The 17,965-nt window shown below is 47.2% G+C and overlaps 2 protein-coding genes across 17 annotated transcripts in view; one reads left to right on the top strand and one right to left on the bottom strand.

Annotated features, from left to right (window-relative positions):
• Nucleotides 1-4,637, bottom strand: part of SZT2 (SZT2 subunit of KICSTOR complex) — a 59,209-nt gene extending 54,572 nt beyond the window's left edge. For 11 of the 15 annotated variants that reach the window (XR_003992568.1, XM_030494242.1, XM_030494243.1 and 8 more), the window contains exons 1-5: nt 4,587-4,623; nt 4,172-4,297; nt 3,830-4,003; nt 3,333-3,503; nt 1,381-1,512 (exon numbers count right to left, since the gene is read on the bottom strand). Coding sequence is in view for 14 of the 15 variants with exons in the window: in XM_030494242.1 (XP_030350102.1) it covers nt 1,381-1,512; nt 3,333-3,503; nt 3,830-4,003; nt 4,172-4,297; nt 4,587-4,619 (636 nt within the window). In the remaining variant the exon portion in view is untranslated. Of the gene's footprint in view, nt 1-1,380; nt 1,513-3,332; nt 3,504-3,829; nt 4,004-4,171; nt 4,298-4,586 lie in introns of all 15 variants that reach the window. The other 4 variants (XM_030494244.1, XM_030494258.1, XM_030494259.1 and 1 more) reach the window with 2 other exon arrangements.
• Nucleotides 4,638-4,654: 17 nt separating this feature from the next.
• Nucleotides 4,655-16,007, top strand: MED8 (mediator complex subunit 8). Of its 2 annotated transcripts, none has more exons than XM_030494262.1 (7): nt 4,655-4,697; nt 7,859-7,977; nt 9,971-10,115; nt 10,785-10,925; nt 11,338-11,419; nt 12,409-12,657; nt 15,632-16,007. In XM_030494262.1, the coding sequence occupies exons 1-7, from the start codon at nt 4,692-4,694 to the stop codon at nt 15,694-15,696; spliced, it is 807 nt and encodes a 268-aa protein (XP_030350122.1). In that variant the 5' UTR covers nt 4,655-4,691; the 3' UTR covers nt 15,697-16,007. The 2 variants fall into 2 exon arrangements, with proteins under 2 accessions (XP_030350122.1, XP_030350121.1); XM_030494261.1 differs by lacking the exon at nt 4,655-4,697 and adding an exon at nt 6,834-7,328.
• The last annotated feature ends 1,958 nt before the right edge of the window (nt 16,008-17,965 follow it).

The raw sequence follows: 17,965 nt of genomic DNA, 5'->3' as shown, positions 1-17,965 counted from the left end.
GTAATAAACTGTTGCTTCATTTTTACTGCTAGTATAGAAAATGAGTGAGACCCTCCCCTGCAAAGCTACAGATGACTGGGAGCTGGGAAAACAAAATTAGAACTAACTAAACTTTTGTTATTGCACTAATGGGAGCAGTCTGTGGCTGTGCGCAAGAAACCTAACTATCCATCACTTTAATTTGCCAGATGCCTTACATTCAGGCACTTGTTAACAATGATGCAGCTAATGCAACTTCAAAAGTAAAAAAAGTTTCAGTCCCTGCCCTTCCCGTGGGGCCTCCCACCTCCACCCCACAGCCTGTGGCAGGACTCACCAGTCCCTCTAGCCTGCAAGCGTGTCTCCTTCCCCCATTTACATGGAAAAAAGGTACAGGGTAGTTTACAGTGAGAGAAATACCGCATCAAGCAGGAATGCATACAAAGTACTGCAAAAACACCAGCTGGACACACTGGTAAAGGTATTTACTTCCTGCAATCTTCTTCCTGTTCCAGGACTGACAGTCATAGCATTCAAAAATAGAAATTTCAGCTAGAATATGAGGTTTGAAGCACTTCAGATATGCAGCTGCAATAGATCACCAGTAGCCTCTTGCTCATCTGATCTTGAGACTTTTGTTTTTATTTTGCCCAAGCTCTATCAACTAATACTAAATAAGGGCTAAATAACCTCTGCCAGGCCCATAATGGCTTTGTCTGCAAGCAAGGAGCCCATAGATACAATTGTGACTGCCACACGCACATGGCAGTATCACAATGTAACCTTCACATGCTCCATTTCCAAGATCAGAAGAAGATCTCAATGAGAAATCCATTCTGAATCCCTATAGAGTCTCACTTCTAATTTCCTCCTAAGCTATATTTTATAGTGCTTTCATTGACTTGCTGATACCTATACCCATGGCTACTAAATAGCATCTGCCAGAGATTTCAAGGAGCATCAGAAACTGCACTGGCTGTTTATTCAGTTTCATGGTTAGTTTTCATGGTAACAAGTATTTTCATTCAAGAAATGCAACAAGGGCCAAGGGCATATTCACAGCTGTTTATAGATTAATGATACAGGTGTAATTACCTCACCTACCATCCTCTTCGGAGAGAAGTCACATCCTACAGTTTATCCCCTCATCTACAACAAGTCTGGCTGCTTTACTGCAGAAGAACCTTGGGGAAGGTAACCATTTTCATCAGTCCTTCTTAACACTTATTGGTTCTGCTCTCCTCAGTGTTTATGTCTCATTACTAGGTCCCACAAAGTTATCTTACAAACCTGTTAGCCATTCCTTCTCCAGACCTACACCACTGTTCCTCTTGCCACTCCACCCCAAAGGGGCAAATCTCCAGGTAGCCAAGAGACCCCAACCACCTCTGCTCTTCTTACCTGTGGTTTGGGTTCATACTGTTGCTGGAGCATCTCTGCCACTTTGTTCTCAAAGGCACATAGCTGTGTGTAAACCTGGTGCAGAAAGGCCTCTCGCTTCGTCTCATCCAGCTGACAGCCCTGGAACAGTACCTGCCCCAAGGACACACATGTCAGTCATCAAGTTAAAGTTTTACAGCACCAGCCCCCAAAATGGTACACAGGAACTCAGTTCTGCATGGTGTCAGACATGTCCCTGACAAAGCACAGGTACAGTAGAGGCCTCTTCTCACTATTCCTGCTCAGGACCAGCTGCCTTGTGAGCAGCAATGTCTGCAATGCACTCCACAGCAGATGCTCACATCGCTCTTTAGGAAATCTCCTTCTTGGGCAAGAAATTTCTACTTCATTTTCATTCTTCCAGAAAAAGCAGTTGTCAGGAGAAAGCAATAAGATCCTTATTAGAAGCCATTAACTCTGGTCTGACGTTTCTAAGGAAGGCCTGTATGTTCTAATCTAAGTCACCTACAGACTGATCCCATTATCTTCCAGTAAGTGGTTGGATAAAAGAACAACAAATTGAAACAAAGAAAAGAAAAAATTAGACATTACAAATGTCTACAAAAGAGGCTGAGTGGCGTGACAGAGTGACCCTGCCCCCTAGAAACTCCCCAAGCTGACAGGCATGACACTTATGTTTACAGACACCACCACTGCACAGGCAATGTCCATCCACAACCAGCAGGCAAAGGAGATAAAACGTGCAGGCAAAGAATTCAACAGTCAGGTGGGATGCTGCGTGTTATCCACATTCCTACATCCTCAGATGGACAAAACCTCATAGTGACAATAGGAAAAGTAAATGATTATAATATAGACAGGCTTTCCTGGATGAGTGATACACATATATGCCTTTCCCGCCATAAAAGGAACATAGCTTATGCAGCTGTACCCAGAAACTACAGTTCCTGGCCTCATACAATAAACAGGTCTATAAAGAGTTCCAAAGAAGAAAAATGTAGCAACTTTAGAGTGCTCAGTTTAGTGTAAGTAAGTGAGATACTGAGGCAGAGCATGATGGTGTCTGCAGAATAGCGGGACAAGATGACATACAAAACATCATTGTCAAATGGAGAAATTCCTGTTACGTTTACTTTGGTAGGACCCAAGGACAGACCAAAGTGAGGGCTGCACTCTTCAGGCATGATACAGACCATTAAAGGCTGCAGCCTCTCAGGTGGTTTGGGCAGAGGCAGGCTGGGGAGAGGGAGGTAACAAGCAAAAGCTAACAGGCTCCTCCTGTCACCACCCGCTTTCCCTGGTATTAGCTAAAGGATGCAATCACCATCAGAATCACCATCAGAAATATGAAAATACTGTGAGTTGGAAGGGACCAAGGATACATTTAAAAAAACATGCTGCTACCATAAACCAGACTTCAATTTGACAAACAGACCTGCCCTGGCTCAAGCAAATCTAGTCGATAATCTCAACACTGGGGCTGGCTGCTCCCTCAAGCGAGAAGAAACATATTCATACCAGTGCAAAAAGACAGCAAAGTTTGTAGGAAGAGGCAATTATCTTTGGATAAACCACTGCTACACAGTCGGAGCAGGCAGGCAAGCTTTTGGGCACACCAACTCTTCTTGGATGCTTCAAGCAAATTATAACAGGCCAAAAAGAATTAAGCCAACATGAGAGAGATACTCCCTGTGGCCCAACTCTGAAACCATGCCTGTGGGTACTGTACTCTGCTGAGCCCCACTCCCCCAGGAGAAACCTCTGCTTCCTGCCCAGAAAGGAGAAGTTGCTCACACACACTTCCTCACCACACCAGGTTGCACGTTGTAATGAGACAAGTCTGCAGCATCACAGATAACAGCTACCCCGTGCCCTGGCTTTCCTCTGTGTTCACAGGAAGCCCATCCAGCGAGCTGCTCACAAGCCATGCCAAGGGAGAGGCTGAACTTTACCTGATGGGACTGCAGGCCGATGATGGAGGAATACGCCTGGATGGTGACAAAGATCTCTGGCTGGTAGATGATGTCTGACCCAGGGATACGAAAGGGCCTTAACAACCCCACCAAACATCGGGAAAGGGCATGAAACACTTCATCAAATATTATCTCCCCTGTTGAGTCATCCTACAGAAACAGAGAAAGGGAACAGCTTTTTCACCTTCAGGGACTTTCAAACTCATGGCTGGTGGCCCCACCACACAGAGCCAACAGCAACTGGATTAAAGTGACAAATTCCTCTAAACAAAAGTCACATGTTGAGCATTCAGCAGAGACACAGGATCTGCTCTTACTTAAACTGCCTAGATGGGAGCACTGCATGCCTCCCTCCCGGGAAAAGCAAGACTTCTGCAAATTTAAGACTAACACAAAGGAATAAGCCTTCTCAGCAAACAGAAATAGGGCTGTTTTTTTAATGCGGAACACCCCAAAGGGGGGGTTTCTGCACTTACCACAATCCCCGTGGAAGGGCTCAGATCAAGTTCAATCACAAATCGGTACTGGCGGGCCAGGAATGTGACCCGTGTAGAGGGCACGAGGAGATAGGGCCTAGGCTGGACAGGCTCATCAGGCTGCCACCCATTGGGCAGGATGCTGAGAACATCAAGCTCATTTTCTGACTTTACCTACAAGAACAAGTAAATGGTACGTGACAGATTCTCAAGCCAAGCCAAAGGAAGAATCAAGGAAAGGAACTGGGCTAAAGCGTTCTGCAGGGTCCAGCTGCTCAGGAGTGGCACAGAGCCACCCTGCCACACCATGGTGGCACCCTCCAGCCCCGGGCACCAACTCACCAGCTCCGGCTCGGGCACAGCCCAGATGACCTGATGGAGCCGGCTGAGGACCCAGGCAAGGCGCACGTTGCGGGAGATGCGATAGTCTTTCTTCATCAGGAGGAAGACATGCCCTGCCTCTTCCACCTGCAGCAGGACCACACCACCACAGGTCACCCCACAGCTCGGCGGGCACCCAGAAGGGCACCCAGGAGAGCACCCCAGGCCGCACCCAGCCCGCACCGCGCCCTGCCGCTCACCCCCCGGCTGCTTCGGCCCCGCACTCCCACCTCTCGCCTTCCCTCACAGGCCCGGACAGCCCCACTGCTCCCCACCGCAGCCGCCCCTCACCTCGCTCCAGCCGCCGGCTCCCCGACCCCCCCTTCCCCAGCTCAGCCCTACGCCCGGCCCGGCCCCGGCTCCCACAGCACAGTCCCACCTCCGAGTCGGGCCTCTCGGCGGCCGCCATGTCCGGCGCGGCCCGCCCCGCGCCCTCTCACCCGGAAGCGCGGCTCCGCCGTGGCGATGGGGCGGTGCCGCCATGCAGGTGAGGGCCGGGAGGGCCGCGGCGGAGCAGGACTGCGGCCCGGCCGGGAACAGCCTCGGGCGGGCGGGCAGGCAGGCAGGCAGGCAGGCAGGCAGCGAGGCGGATGGGGCCGCTTCGTGGCTTGGGCTTGTGTTTGTGTTTGTGTTTCGGTGCTTCCTGCCGCGGACGCCCGTAGCTCCGCGGGGCTGCCGCCTTCGGTCCGGCCATGCCGGGGTTTGCGGCCGCCGGCTGCGGCGGTGATCCCGACCCGTGTGTCTGCTCCCCACGGGTTAAACCCAAGGCGGGCTGGAGTAGACCGCGCTTGGCCTCGAGCAGCGGGCGCGATGCTTTGCTGTGCAACAGCCTCCCCTTGCTGCGCGGCCGCGGGGCGAGCGTGTGTGGGGGTGTCTGGGTGCACCGCTCCCAGCCAGCCCTGGGTGAGAGGCATCACGCCAGAGGCGTGCCCACCGCTAGCCAAGAAGCCAGTGCCCAAACAAAGCTGTGAGGGCAAAATAAGCCACCGAGCCCCATAGGAAGACAGGCTAAGAAAATCGGGGCTGTTCAGCCTGGAGAAGAGAAGCTGTGTGGAGACCTCGGGCCAGGTTGGATGGAGCTTGAGCAATGTGGTCTAGTGTGAGGTGTTCCTACCCATGGCAGGGTGTTGGAACTGGATGATCTTAAGGTTCTTTCCAACCCAAACCATTCTGTGATTCTGTATAAACTATTGTTAGCACATCCCTGGTGTTTAATGTCCTTGAATGAATTTTCATTGGTGGAAGAAGGTTCTAGTTATTTTTTGAAGTACTGTGAACTTTTAGCCACCATAATGTCCATTGAAAAGGAGTTGCAGGGGTTAATGGCAGGTTAGCAGGCTGTGAAGATCCACCTCCTTTGGTTTGTTTGAAACCACTGCCTGCTGGCTTCATGCAAGTCTCCTGGTTGTCCTCCTGGAAAAGAGAGTGAAAATGGATTGTCCCGCAATTCCTCATTTGTAGGGTTGGTTATATCACCTCTCTTCAGCCACTCACACATACTGGTCTCTTTTCCATTTTTAACTGCTGCATCTATGGAACTGATGAATATTTATAATCATCCTTGTTGCCTTTATTTGTACATATTCCTCCTGTATCCCTTTTCAGTTGGAGGAACAAGAGTGACACATAATATTTGAGATGCAAATGAGGCATGCGTTTATACAATGACATCTTGCTTTCCTAATAAATCCTATTATTGCTTTTACTTCCCATGCTTCTTGAGCCTTGGCCAGGTGTTTTCATAGGCCACCCTCTGATAATCCCAAGATCTGTTTCTGAGTGATAACATTATCAGCTCAGGGAATGTCATTGTGTACAGAAAGACAGTATTAGGTCATGTCCCCCCGCTTTGTTTTGCCACGTGTGCTGCTTTATGTTTACCTACTCTGAATTTCACCTTTACCTCTCAGGTGCTCTGCATCAGGAGGTCCTTCAGCAATCTCTCCCATGAACCCTGTCTTTACTACCTCAGGGCAATTTAGTATTGCTAACAAACTTCTTAAAGCACCGCTTGTCTATAGCATAAACCTGGGAGAGGCACGGCATTCCTTGGAAGCACTGGTCGGTCTTATTGCATGCATGCTTTGTAACGCTTACATCTACTTCCAGCTCTTAATGGCTTTGGAGAGAACCTGTGAAAGAAGGAGGCTTGCAGCATGCTGCTGCCGCAAGAGCAACACCTGTGCAATAGGATTTCATTCATCCTCTTGAGGGCTGCTTGGATAAACACAGGTAGCGGGCCAGGTGGATTGTCTGGGTGCATATGCCTGGCACCCCTGCAGGAGAGCACTGGCTACCAGCCCAACTTGTAACACAGGCATTAGTCAATCTTCTTGCACAAACACAGTGTGCACAAACAGTTGTAGGTTCATTTCTTAATTGCGTAGGAACTGACTTAGTCCCATCACAAGATGGAGGAGAGTGCTCTTATCTGGAGGCGGGACACCCAGCGATCCGCTCCCTGCATCCATCCAAGGATGGGGGATTGGATTTTAACAAAGTTGTTTCAGCTGTTTCTTCTAAGGTGGTTGGGTGAAGTGAACTCTGAGCAATGATTGCTAAAACAAGCCTTTATAGTCTCGTCAGTCTATAAATAAAATAGAAAAATCTATTGTTCTCATGAACATGGCAGGTAGCAGATAATGTCGCCAGTGAAGCTCCCACTGCTCTAGTGTATTTAAACAGAACAACAACAAATGCAATAGCAGGCATGCCAGCAGCCTGAGTCACTCTGTCTGCTTTCCCAATCGGCATTCCCTTTATATTATTTGGTTACTTTGTCCCACCCTCCTCATGGATTATTATTGTACAGTTCTCGACTTACATGAGCAGTTCATTAGGGCTGGAACTTCAATTATATTTTGTGCAATACTGTAGTACGAATAAGTGAGAATAGGTAAGATTCTAGAGGGTTTTTGCAAGAGTCAAGGATATTCCTTGGTGTCTTTGGCAACAGATCCCCTGCCCTGACTCTTTGTCAGGACACTTTTGTCAACTGTCCTCCCTTACCTGCAGATGTCAGTGGAAAAGGTTATTTAAACAGTGTAATCAGAGCAAAAGGCAGGGGGTGATGTGTGTCAGTGTGTGCTGTCTGTCATGGCAGGGCCTCCTGCAGCTGGTAAGGCACAAGTAGAAGAGGAGCTGCCAGTTTCTTTGGCAGCTGGAAGGGGCACTTGAGCAAGAAGAAAGTAAAGAAGGAGGTGAAGCGCAGAAACTGGAGTCTTTAGGCCGTGGACCTGATACTCATTTTGCACAGGGCTATTTTGAATGCAGACATCGCTGTGCCCACATCTGCTGTCAGTAAAGGCTGAGAGATGTGAATGTGCTTTGAGCTGCATTAGCTTAAATGACTTACACAAGGTGGCATGAGCTAACTTTGATGGCTGCCCAATGTGGTAGAAAGCAGATGTAAGTGATAATATCTTCATTCATCTAGATCCTAAAGAAGACAGCTAGCACAAATATCTTGACTAAGTGTTCTGACCTAAGGGAAGGTGTCAGTGTGAAACCATAGGATTTTTATCTGCAGGGTCTTGTGTTTGCTGCCCTTGAAGAAAGAAGGTTCTCTGTAGGAGAGACTGGATGCATCTGTGTGGATCCACAACACCTGGGGAAGGTGTAAAGCTCTGTTCTCATCCCTTTTTTTAGAGAGAAGAGAAGCAGCTGGAGCTGTCCCTGGAGGCACTCATCAGTCAGGTGGCTGACCTGAAGAACTCCTTGGTCAGTTTTATCTACAAGCTGGAGAATGAGTACGACCGGCTCACTTGGTACGTAAGGTGTCCCACAGAGCTGGGGGCAGTGCTGATCACTGCTGAAGCTGTTCCAGACTTGGCTCGAAGACCAAAAGTATAATTAAAAAACATCAGCCTATTGTCAGTAGGTTTAAATTTGCTTTTCACCTTCCTGCTGTAGGAACCACGACGCATCTTCCACCAGGAAAGCAGTTGAAATCCATTAGTTTCATGCTGTACAGAGTCCTGCTAACACCTTTTGGTCTAGACATTTCATTAACACTGAACTTGCATCTGCAGTGACTGGGAGCTTCTCAGACATATTATCTTGGAGACCCACATACACTATAAAATGAGCAATGGTTCTTTTTGCATTTCTTGACCTTTCTGGCTTTTTCTGGCTCTGGTATAAACTGAGCTCTCGTGTTTTGCTGGTTCTGCGTGTTTTGCCAGGCAGTTTTAGAGATTTGCAAGGTGGCATTCTCTTCCTGATGGACCATAAAGGTGTTATAGCTACAGCTTAATGAACTATACAGTATCCTGGACAACGTCTGCCACTGCAGCAGAGCTTCACAGGCAGTCAGTTTTTATAGCTAATGTTGCAGAAGGCAGGAGAGATGATGAATATTCCAGAGAGAGCAAGCTGAAGGGGACATCCTTGACAAGATTACCAGTTATTTTGCTTCATTATTGCTTAGTCTGGATAGCCAAGCTATAAATATTGTCTCTCTTGGCTGTACTGCTTAGGAGTTAAATTGTTCTCAGACTTTGCTCTAGAATTGCACTGGGAGAGTTAAGAGATAAGGAAAGCATTGCTTCTGTGAGTATTACTGGGGTGAGTTGACCCTGGCTGGATGCCAAGTGCCCACCAAAGCCACTCTTATCATTCCCTTCCTCAGCTGGACAGGGGAGAGGAAATATAATGAAAGGTTCATAGGTCAAGATAAGGACAGGGAGAGATCATTCACCAGTTACTGTCATGGGCAAAACAGACTCAACTTGGGGCAATTAGTTTAATTTATTACCTGTCAAATCAGAGTAAGGTAATGAGAAATAAAAACTAAATCTTAAAACACCTTCCCCCCACCCCTCCTTCTTCCTGGGCTTAACTTTACTCCCAAATTCTCTAACTCCTCCCCTTAATGGTGCAGGGGGGACAGGAGGTTGTGGTCAGTTCATCACATGTTTTCTCTCTGCTGCTTCTTCCTCCTCAGGGGAAGGACTTCTCACACTCTTCCCCTGCTCCAGTGCGGGGTCTCTTTCCACAGGGCCCTAGGTCCTGCCAGGAGCCTGCTCCAGTGCAGGCTTCCCATGGGGTCACAGCCTCCTTCGGACACATCCCCCTCCTCTGGTGTGGGGTCCTCCATGGGCTGCACATGGGTATCTGCTCCACCTCCACGGGCTGCAGGGGCACCGCCTGCCTCACCATGGTCTGTACCACAGGCTGGAGGGGAATGTCTGTTCTGGCACCTGGAGCACCTCCTCCCCCCTTCCTGCGCTGACCTTGGTGTCTGCAGAGCTGCTTCTCACCTACTCTCACTCCTCTCTCTGGCTGCAATTGCTGTTGCACAGTTTTTTCCCCTCTTCTTAAACATGTTATCCCAGAGGTGCTGCCACCATCACTGATGGGCTCAGCCTTGGCCAGTGGTGGGTCCGTCTTGGAGCCACTGGCATTGGCTCTGTAAGATGCAAGGGAAGCTTGTAGCAGCTGCTCACAGAAGCCACCCCTGCAGCTCCCCCACTACCAAAACACTGCCATGCACACCCAGTACAGTTAATGAAATACCAAAAACCTGCCATTTCCAGTGTACTGCTTGTCATGTCCCTGTTTGCAGCATTTGGGCTATTTGCAGTAGGGACTGGGATTTGTCCACACTTGCACTAGGTTTTACTGCTTGCTGTCTGGAGGAGACTGATTTGAGAAGTAATAGTATTATTTCCTCACTTCTCAACCATTTGAGCAAAGAAGAGATAAAAGCCATCTGTGGCATCCCTTTCCATGTTCTGTCCTCTTTATTTGCTTTCCCAGGCCTTCAGTTCTGGACAGCTTTGCATTGCTCTCCGGGCAGCTGAACACCTTGAACAAAGTGCTAAAGCATGAGAAGACCCCACTATTGCGAAACCAGGTTATCATACCCCTGGTGCTGTCTCCAGACCGCGATGAGGAGATCATGGTAAGAAACTTCCCTCTGAATGTTGGCCCTGGAGTATCAGAAAGTGCTTGTGTATCTGTTCCAGCTTGCCATTCCTTCTGCTTGGCATTCCTCAGCTCTGGGCGTAGAGAGAGAGAAGCTGATGAATAGTTCTGCCTGTGAGCTGCTTTGCTGGGGCTTTCACCTACAAATGCACTAGATGCACATTAGAGGAGGTGTTCCTGTTGGTAAATATGTTATTTTCGTCGTGATGGGGCTGAAAGAGATTGTCTTGTGTAACTGGGAGGCCTCCTTGCAAGCTCCTGGTTTTCTCTGCTGTAGCTGTGCTGTTTGTGTCAGATATCTGCATCTAGATGTCCACTGTTTGTCATCTGATCAACATGGGGTGTGTTACAGAATCTCTTGTGTGTGCTGGTAACATTTACTCTCTGCTTGAGTGAGAAAACATTTCAAGTGATGATGGCCATGCTGGTGGGATTGCACTGCAGATCCCTCTGGGTTGCTCTCACTCAAAAAGCAGAGTGCAAATTCTTACACAAATTGCTGAAACTTCCTAATGCTGCCCAGATCGAGGTTTCCCCACAGCATGCAACTAGCCTAGTTCCAGCACCGTGGCCTGTGCTCTCGTCTGAGCTGTCTGAGTGCTCGGCTGTAGGAGGAGACTGAGTGTGGCTTGTCCGACTGTTGCAGCGGCAGACAGAGGGGCGTGTGCCGGTGTTCAGCCATGAGGTGGTGCCTGACCATCTTCGAACTAAGCCTGACCCTGAAGTGGAGGAGCAGGAGAAGCAGCTGATCACGGATGCAGCTCGAATTAGCCCTGATGTGGCACAGGTAGGTGAAGAAGAGTTGGATACTTCTGCCTTTTAGTCCTCGGGCACAAGATGCTGTGTAACTCAGCTTCCTTCACCCTTCCACCTGACAGTGTTCTTTTTTGCTGTGTCCTTTTCTGTCTGAGGTTTCTCCAGCTCACCCTGGCTGAAGTTTGGTTTCCTCCACAGTTTCACAAAAAGGGGGTATCCAGCCCACTGGCTGTTCACAGAGGTGAACACATCAGAACAGTCAGAGAAAGGCAAAGGCTATCCTATCCCCATAGTGCCCTGCCTGCATTAGCACTCTAGGCTCTGCTACCAAAATGCTTGTTTGGCTACACAGACCTTGGGAGGAGAAAGCTTGTTTGTTTACCTTACTGACTTGTTCCGAATTGGAAGTATCCTGGTGGTTTCTGATGGTTTTCATTTTGCAGAAACAGATCCAAAGTCTGAACAAAATGTGCTCAAATCTGCTGGAGAAAATCAGTAAAGAGGAGCGTGAATCTGAAAGTGGAGGTATGTCACTGAAGGGGAAGTGGGGTGCAGAGTCCAAGCAGCAGGCTTGAGAAAGTAGTGGAAAATAGGCAAACCTGAAAGCCTGTAGCATGGGAAATGCAGATGAGCAGCATAGACAAAAGCAAGATGCAAGACTGGCTGTCCTGGAGCCCCCTAATTTAACACAAGTCCTGTGGGTGTGATGCGTCCTGTGACCTACGCATGGCAGGAAGGTCATTCCAACCCTTTGTGATATCCTCCTTTGAGGAGGTGGTAAGTATTTACCAAGAAAACATCCCAATCAACTTGGATTGATAAAAATAACTGTGAAAATGCAGTGGCAGTGAATGGGAACCCCCTTAGCTATGTTCTGAAGGAGTCCACATGTTTGTGTGGTATCCTCTCAATGATAGCTTCTTCAGGCTCATGGTCAGCCTTTTCTGGTTCTGACTCTGATGCTGGACATCCTTATCTTATTGGCCTCTGCCATCAGCTGTTCGCTATTCCTGGGAGTGCTGTGTACAACTCTCAAAGGTACTGGGGGTTTTGGGGGGTTTTTTTGTCATCTTTGACACACGTAGTGTAAGCAGGGATCCAGGCACAGGTTCTATCTGGTTTCCAGGATTAATAGTATAACTGGTAGGAAAACTTTCAGACACCATGGTGCTCATGAGCCTCCAAAAGGGGATGTTGCCATTTTTATGGCAACATCTTGTTATCTGCCGTAGGATTCAGCATGGAAGAGCCTTTAGTGGGGACATTCTTATGGGCATGGAGGAGTTGGGTCCCTCTTCCCTGAGCAGCATATGCCCTGCTCTCAGTGGAGAAGCTCTTGGATCACTACTGTCCTTGGATTTTGCAGCTTCTTTGACCCTGCTGAGACTCTTATAGGACAGCTTGTTAGAAGCTGATCTCTATTACATGCACCGAAATAGCAGAAAAATAAATTCAGGATGCTGCTTTTTAAACCTGATTGCTAAAATGTTCCAAAATAATTTTCTTTCCTATAGGTTTAAGACAGAACAAGCAGACTTTCAACCCTGCAGATACCAACGCGCTGGTAGCAGCTGTGGCCTTTGGGAAAGGACTGTCAAACCGGAGGCCCCCTGGCTCTGGAGGATCTGTCCAGTCAGGCCAGCCAGGAGCTGGTGCCATCATTGCAGGCGCTTCAGGCATGCAGCAGGTCCCAATGTCAGGTGCACCAGCTCAGCAGCAGCCAATGCTGGCAGGAGTGCAGATGGCACAAGCAGGACAGCCAGGTAAATAAGTTGCATATCCAAGATCAGTTGAAATGCAGGGAACAAGAAAGAGAAGTGCAGATACAGAGATTCTTCCCCAGTCACCTTTTAGATAAAACAGAGTAAGAGGTTCCTTTCTGGCCTTAATAACATGAGTTGGGTTATAACAGTGGAGTAACCCTGGCTTAAATTGGCTTGGAGGCTGAAATGGATTCCAGCCATCCAGCTTCAGCTTCTTAACTCACACTTGCAATACCATTTTAATAATAGACTTAGTGAACTTAGGAATCGATATGGAGGGACATCACAGGGACCTATGCTGAGGGTTTTGCTGTCAAGTTTAAGTTGTGGGGGGGCAATAAAGGAGAAAAGTTTGAGTATAATGAGTTACTTAGGGTAAGGAAAAAACAAAAACTGTCTGTAAAGAGCCACAGAAGGATTTCATACACCAAGTGACTACACTTAATGATAGTAGATTACATTTGTAATAAAGTGAAACACATAGGCATAGCGATTTGACTTTACATGTCCAGCACCCGGATTCTAACCTAGTTACTAGTATTTGGGAAATAGATCCATGATATAATAGTTCTAGAACAACAATAATTGGGGCAAAAAATGCGAAACAAATGTTAGGAATTACTACAAAAGGAACAGAGAAAACAAGGATATAATTAGTCCATTGTATAAAGGCATTGAGCACCCACACCTGCAATATTATGTGCAGTTCTGATCTCTTCTCTGCTACTGGGGATAGCTTTGGGGTAGGGAGAAGAAAGTAGGAAGCCTATAAAATCCCAAACTGTAAACAGCAGGTGAATGGTTCACTCTTTCCCATGATACAGAGGGATCGATGAAAATGCACCAATGAAAGTATCAGAACAAAAGGGAGATACTTTTCCGAATACCACATAATTACACTGTAGAGCAGATTTCTAGCTGTGTGGTAGGTAGGTAAAGTTTATATGAGATGGAAAAGTAAGTAGGTAAATTTCTGGATGATAAATCAGTCAACTGCTAATCCTGAAGATACCATCCCTGACTGCAAGTCCCCGAGCCACAATATGTTAGTATAATTCTGCAGAGGTATCACTGTAGGCTTGCCCTGTTCTGGTGTTCTTCCTTATATGTCATCTGCTGTCAGGAATGGGTTTGGCCTGAGGAACCTCCGGGTCATGTTAATTGAGATTTTGGATATCAATATCCTAATTGGTGTTTTCTTGACTGTATAATGACTGTTGTTCAGAAATGAACTTGAGCAACAATATTAATCCTAAGTTAATTATGTATTTGTGTAAGAGTTAGAAAGTAATTTCCGCTATGATTTGGAAACAAAGGCAGCCCCTGTGATTTCTGGCTGCATTCCCACAAACACTGTCTCCAGGATGGGAGGACAGTCACTTGTGTACACCAAGCAGAGTGTGCTGGTAACAAGAGCACTTGTCCAGCCTCTGTTCCTTGGAGGTTCCCTTTTGACAAGAGCAGCTGTCCTGGGTTTCCCCAAAGGTCAGTCCCGCTATCCTGCTTGTGACAGTGCCCATAGCCAAGGCTGAAAGAATTTAAGAACAAAGTTTATCCTGACAGCAGTTGTTGTTTAGGGATTTTAAGCCAGAGTTGGTTTGAGACCAGTGGGTTTAGCAGCCATCAATTTCTGCAGTTCCTTTTTGAATTACGATTTTGACTTCTACAGTGCCTGTGGCATTTGTTCCACAGCTTTACTGCATGTTTTGCTTAAAAAAACCCAATCCTTTTGATGTTTAAATCTCTTGCGTGATAACTTTATTGCATGCTTCCTTTTTACCCATGTTGTGAGAAATGGGAAATAATCATTCCGCAGTTACTTTTTCCATACTAGTTTTTAATCTTTTGGAAGTCTGTCATGCCTCCTCCCTTTGTTTATGTTTTTTTGTTTCTTCCCAGCTATTGAGTCCTGTTCTGTTTAATATGTCCTTGTGTGAAAATTTTGTTATATCTTGGACTTGTCACTCTTACCTGCACCTTTTCTGTTTGTTTTCAAGACTGGGAACACCAAAACCACTCACAGTATTCCAGGTGTGGGTGAACCATACAGTCCTGGTCACTCTTCCTTTTGGAGTAATGTCCCAACGGTATTTGTCTACTAATTGTTAGCACTGGAGTGAGATATGGGATCTCCTGCCAGTTCACTACAGGCACTGACCCTCTTTGGATATGTTTGAGAAAGTTTAGTAATCCTTATTCTTTCAGCCATTTGCTCACCAAATCTTTCCTTGTCCTGCTGCACTACAGTTTTAATTTTCAGAAGCTGTCCTTTCTTTCTGTTCTAATTTGAACACACATTCCATTTTCTGAAGGAGTGTTCTTTGAGTATCCCTCTGTGCTGCTCTTTAATCCCTTTTTGTTTATTCTTCTGATCATTTTAGTTTTGTCTAGCACTGTGCACTTATTGTAAGCTGCTAGCACAATGTCTTTGAACACGCTCCCATGTGTGATCGGTATCAGCAAAGAGTAATAATGCCCAAGAGGTGGATGTGGTTAAGAGAAATTAACAGATCTGAGAGAGGCTGAGTAATTGAAATACACGCCCTGACTATAAATAATGCTAAATGGAAGGGGATACAGGCTCTTGTGTTTGCCTGTCTGAAATGGAAGTGGAGATCAGCCTGGATCCTTCTGAGAGTGCTGCTGCCAGCAACTTCTGTGAGACTGAACAGGTCCCACACTCCTAACAAAGAGAAAGACAGACTTGTTTAAGATGGAACAAGGATAGAATTTGAGGGGATAGTAGGTGGACATAGGAATTGTCAGGGAGATTTCTCAAGGGAGAAAGATGCCTATTTGTAGAAGAGATTGATTGTGTTAGGTCAGAAGCTGGAAGATGCTGTAGCAGGAAAGCCTAGTATGGTACCTGGAGTGGAACAGGAAAAGCCTAGACAGGGTTGTTGTGAGTCCTGCATGCTCCTGAGCAAATGTCCTCTCATATAGCTGATTTTGCTTTTGCTATTTTTCTCTCCAGGAAAAATGCCAACTGGCATAAAAACAAACATCAAATCTGCCGCAATGCATCCGTACCAGAGATGAGCTGAGATGCACCAGGCCCAGGGAACAGCAGTTACCAGCATTGCTCCTGCTGCAGCCACCACACCTGGCTTGTGTGGAGCTTGCTGGTGGCCATGTCTCCTGGACACAAGTACTTTTCAGTCAGAGCAGAGGACTTTGCTTCTGGTATTGATCCTATCTTCTTAAGTTCTGGCCTGGAGAACAACTACCCTTTCCTGATACAGAACCTGAAAAGCTTTGTGGAGCTCTCTGCTCCTTGTTTCTACTTGTTCACTCGCACTGTTTGCTTTACTCCCTCTTGTTGAATAAAGACCTTGTTATGCACACTGTGAGACACTGGTGTCCATCTCTTGCGTCATAAGGACTCTGATTTCCCTTTAGGTAAGGCTACAGAGCAGCTCCAGTCTAAAATACACAGAAAATGTTGGAGGCTAAGTGCTGGAGCTGCAGGATTATGCATAAAGACCTATTATAAAGTGAGTCAGCAGGGTAAAACATAAGCAGTAAACATCTTGTTCGTTGTAAAACCATTATGACTATTCCCCAGAAAGCAAAATACTGGGAAAGACTATTACAAAGCCTGCAGCAAGAAGGCAGCATTTCAGGAAAAGAAGCACAGAGCTTTTGTATTCTGATGCTGCTACAAATCCCAGCTGGATCTGATTTCACTTCCATAGTTCTCTGCTGCTGTGTTTCCTATAAAGTTTCTTAGCTACTTCAGGATTCATTTGTCACTTCAGAGAGGTATTTCAACCTGCTCAGGACTGTGGCACATCTGAATTGGCCAAGCTGTGAGGTCTGGCCCATTTCTCATTGCAACTGGTCAGTGTGAAGCCATATCCCTTTTCCACTTTCTGCCCTTGAGCTATAACTTATAACCTGCCTAAGGAAAGATTCCCAAACAGCATGTGAGTACACACACTACTACCCTGAATGCAACCGTCATGCTTCTTGGTCCTCTTCCCTGGACTTCCCTTTTGGCTTGTGAAAGGCAGCACTGTATTTTACTCAACAGCATCTGTCAGCAATCTTATGGGTGAGGAAATCTCCACTCAGCAGATACAGCCTGCAGCTGCTCCTGTGCCGCTTGCCTCAGAGCTAATCAGATCCAGCTTATTTGTGGAGGCCGTGGCCCAAAACAAAATCTTCCACGAAGCTGTGACTAGGGCAGTTACTGACCCATTTTCATGTATGGGCCCTTGAAAAACACTGAGCTGGGAAGTAGAAAGTTGAGCTGGAAGCACAAGCAGCTTACATGATAAGCAAAGCTGCTCCACTATGAATGAGACCAGTGAGGCGTCTGCAATGACACCAGCCCAGCCAGATTGATGAGATCCTGTTTTACTCCTAATGGAATCACTCCTGGAATCACTCACTGCAGCTGGGGAACTGCTGTGGAGGCAGGGGAGGGTTTTGATCAATGCCTGGAGCTGGGGAGTTGGAGCCTGCAGGGCTATGCCCTGTAATGGGCCGAGCACTGCCGGGGCTGCTGTTCCCTGCTCTATCTCATGTCCCTGCTTTGGCTGGGAAGGAAGGCAGAAAGCTGTTCGAGGAATGTGTGTCAGATCCCTGGCACTGTCATCCATGGAGCCTCAGCCCCAGGATGCTGCTTCACTTCATCCTCCCTGAGTGGCTTCCTTATAAAGCTAAAATGTGTCAGCGCTGAGGCCAGCAGCTGGCTGGGACATGGGCAGAGCGTGGCTGCCTGCTACCCGCGCTAACCTGGCTCTCCCGAAAACGCCTCCAGTGGGGAGGCCAGACCTTTCACACACTTGGACGAGAGGAAGGGAAATACAGGCAGGGTTTTTTTCCGTAGATTATAGAGCCAGGGAGGGCGGCTCGGCTCCCAGCGTAACTTCCTGCATGACACAGGCTGCCCTGAATTAGTTCTTGTGTAAATTAGAGCACTGTTGTGAGGAAAACGGTTGAACTGACACATTTCTGCTACAGTGGCTGGTAGGTTGTCGTAAAAGTGAATTTTCTTATTGTACCTTTATATTGAGGCTCCATTTCTTTAATTCCCTTCAAGTCACTGGATCTTCTCAGCCAGGGAGTGAGTTGTTAGTCCCAGAGAGAGCAGTTGGATATTATGATCAAGCCTTCCTGGTAACTTCTGTTTACCACAAACTGGACTGATGGAAGTCCCTTTTGCTTTAAGGCATATTTTCCATTTTTCACTTCTTGGCTTACATCCAAATCTCCTTGTGCTTCTGCATCCTTTGGGACACTAGTCTAGGACATGTTATTCTAATTGTGGGAATGGGAATTTCAAATGCAGAGCGACTTTAAC

This window comes from Strigops habroptila, chromosome 8 (genome assembly GCF_004027225.2).
Source record: "Strigops habroptila isolate Jane chromosome 8, bStrHab1.2.pri, whole genome shotgun sequence".
Classification (NCBI taxonomy): domain Eukaryota; kingdom Metazoa; phylum Chordata; class Aves; order Psittaciformes; family Psittacidae; genus Strigops; species Strigops habroptila.
This window is presented reverse-complemented; position numbering and strand designations above follow the sequence as displayed.

Excerpts from the sequence above, each read along its gene's own strand:
- MED8 (XM_030494261.1), top strand. The coding sequence starts at position 7,281 with ATGTGTGTCAGTGTGTGCTGTCTGTCATGGCAGGGCCTCCTGCAGCTG. Across the intron at positions 7,978-9,970 it reads GAGTACGACCGGCTCACTTG|GCCTTCAGTTCTGGACAGCT; the intron begins GTACGTAAGGTG and ends TTGCTTTCCCAG. Across the intron at positions 10,116-10,784 it reads ACCGCGATGAGGAGATCATG|CGGCAGACAGAGGGGCGTGT; the intron begins GTAAGAAACTTC and ends CGACTGTTGCAG.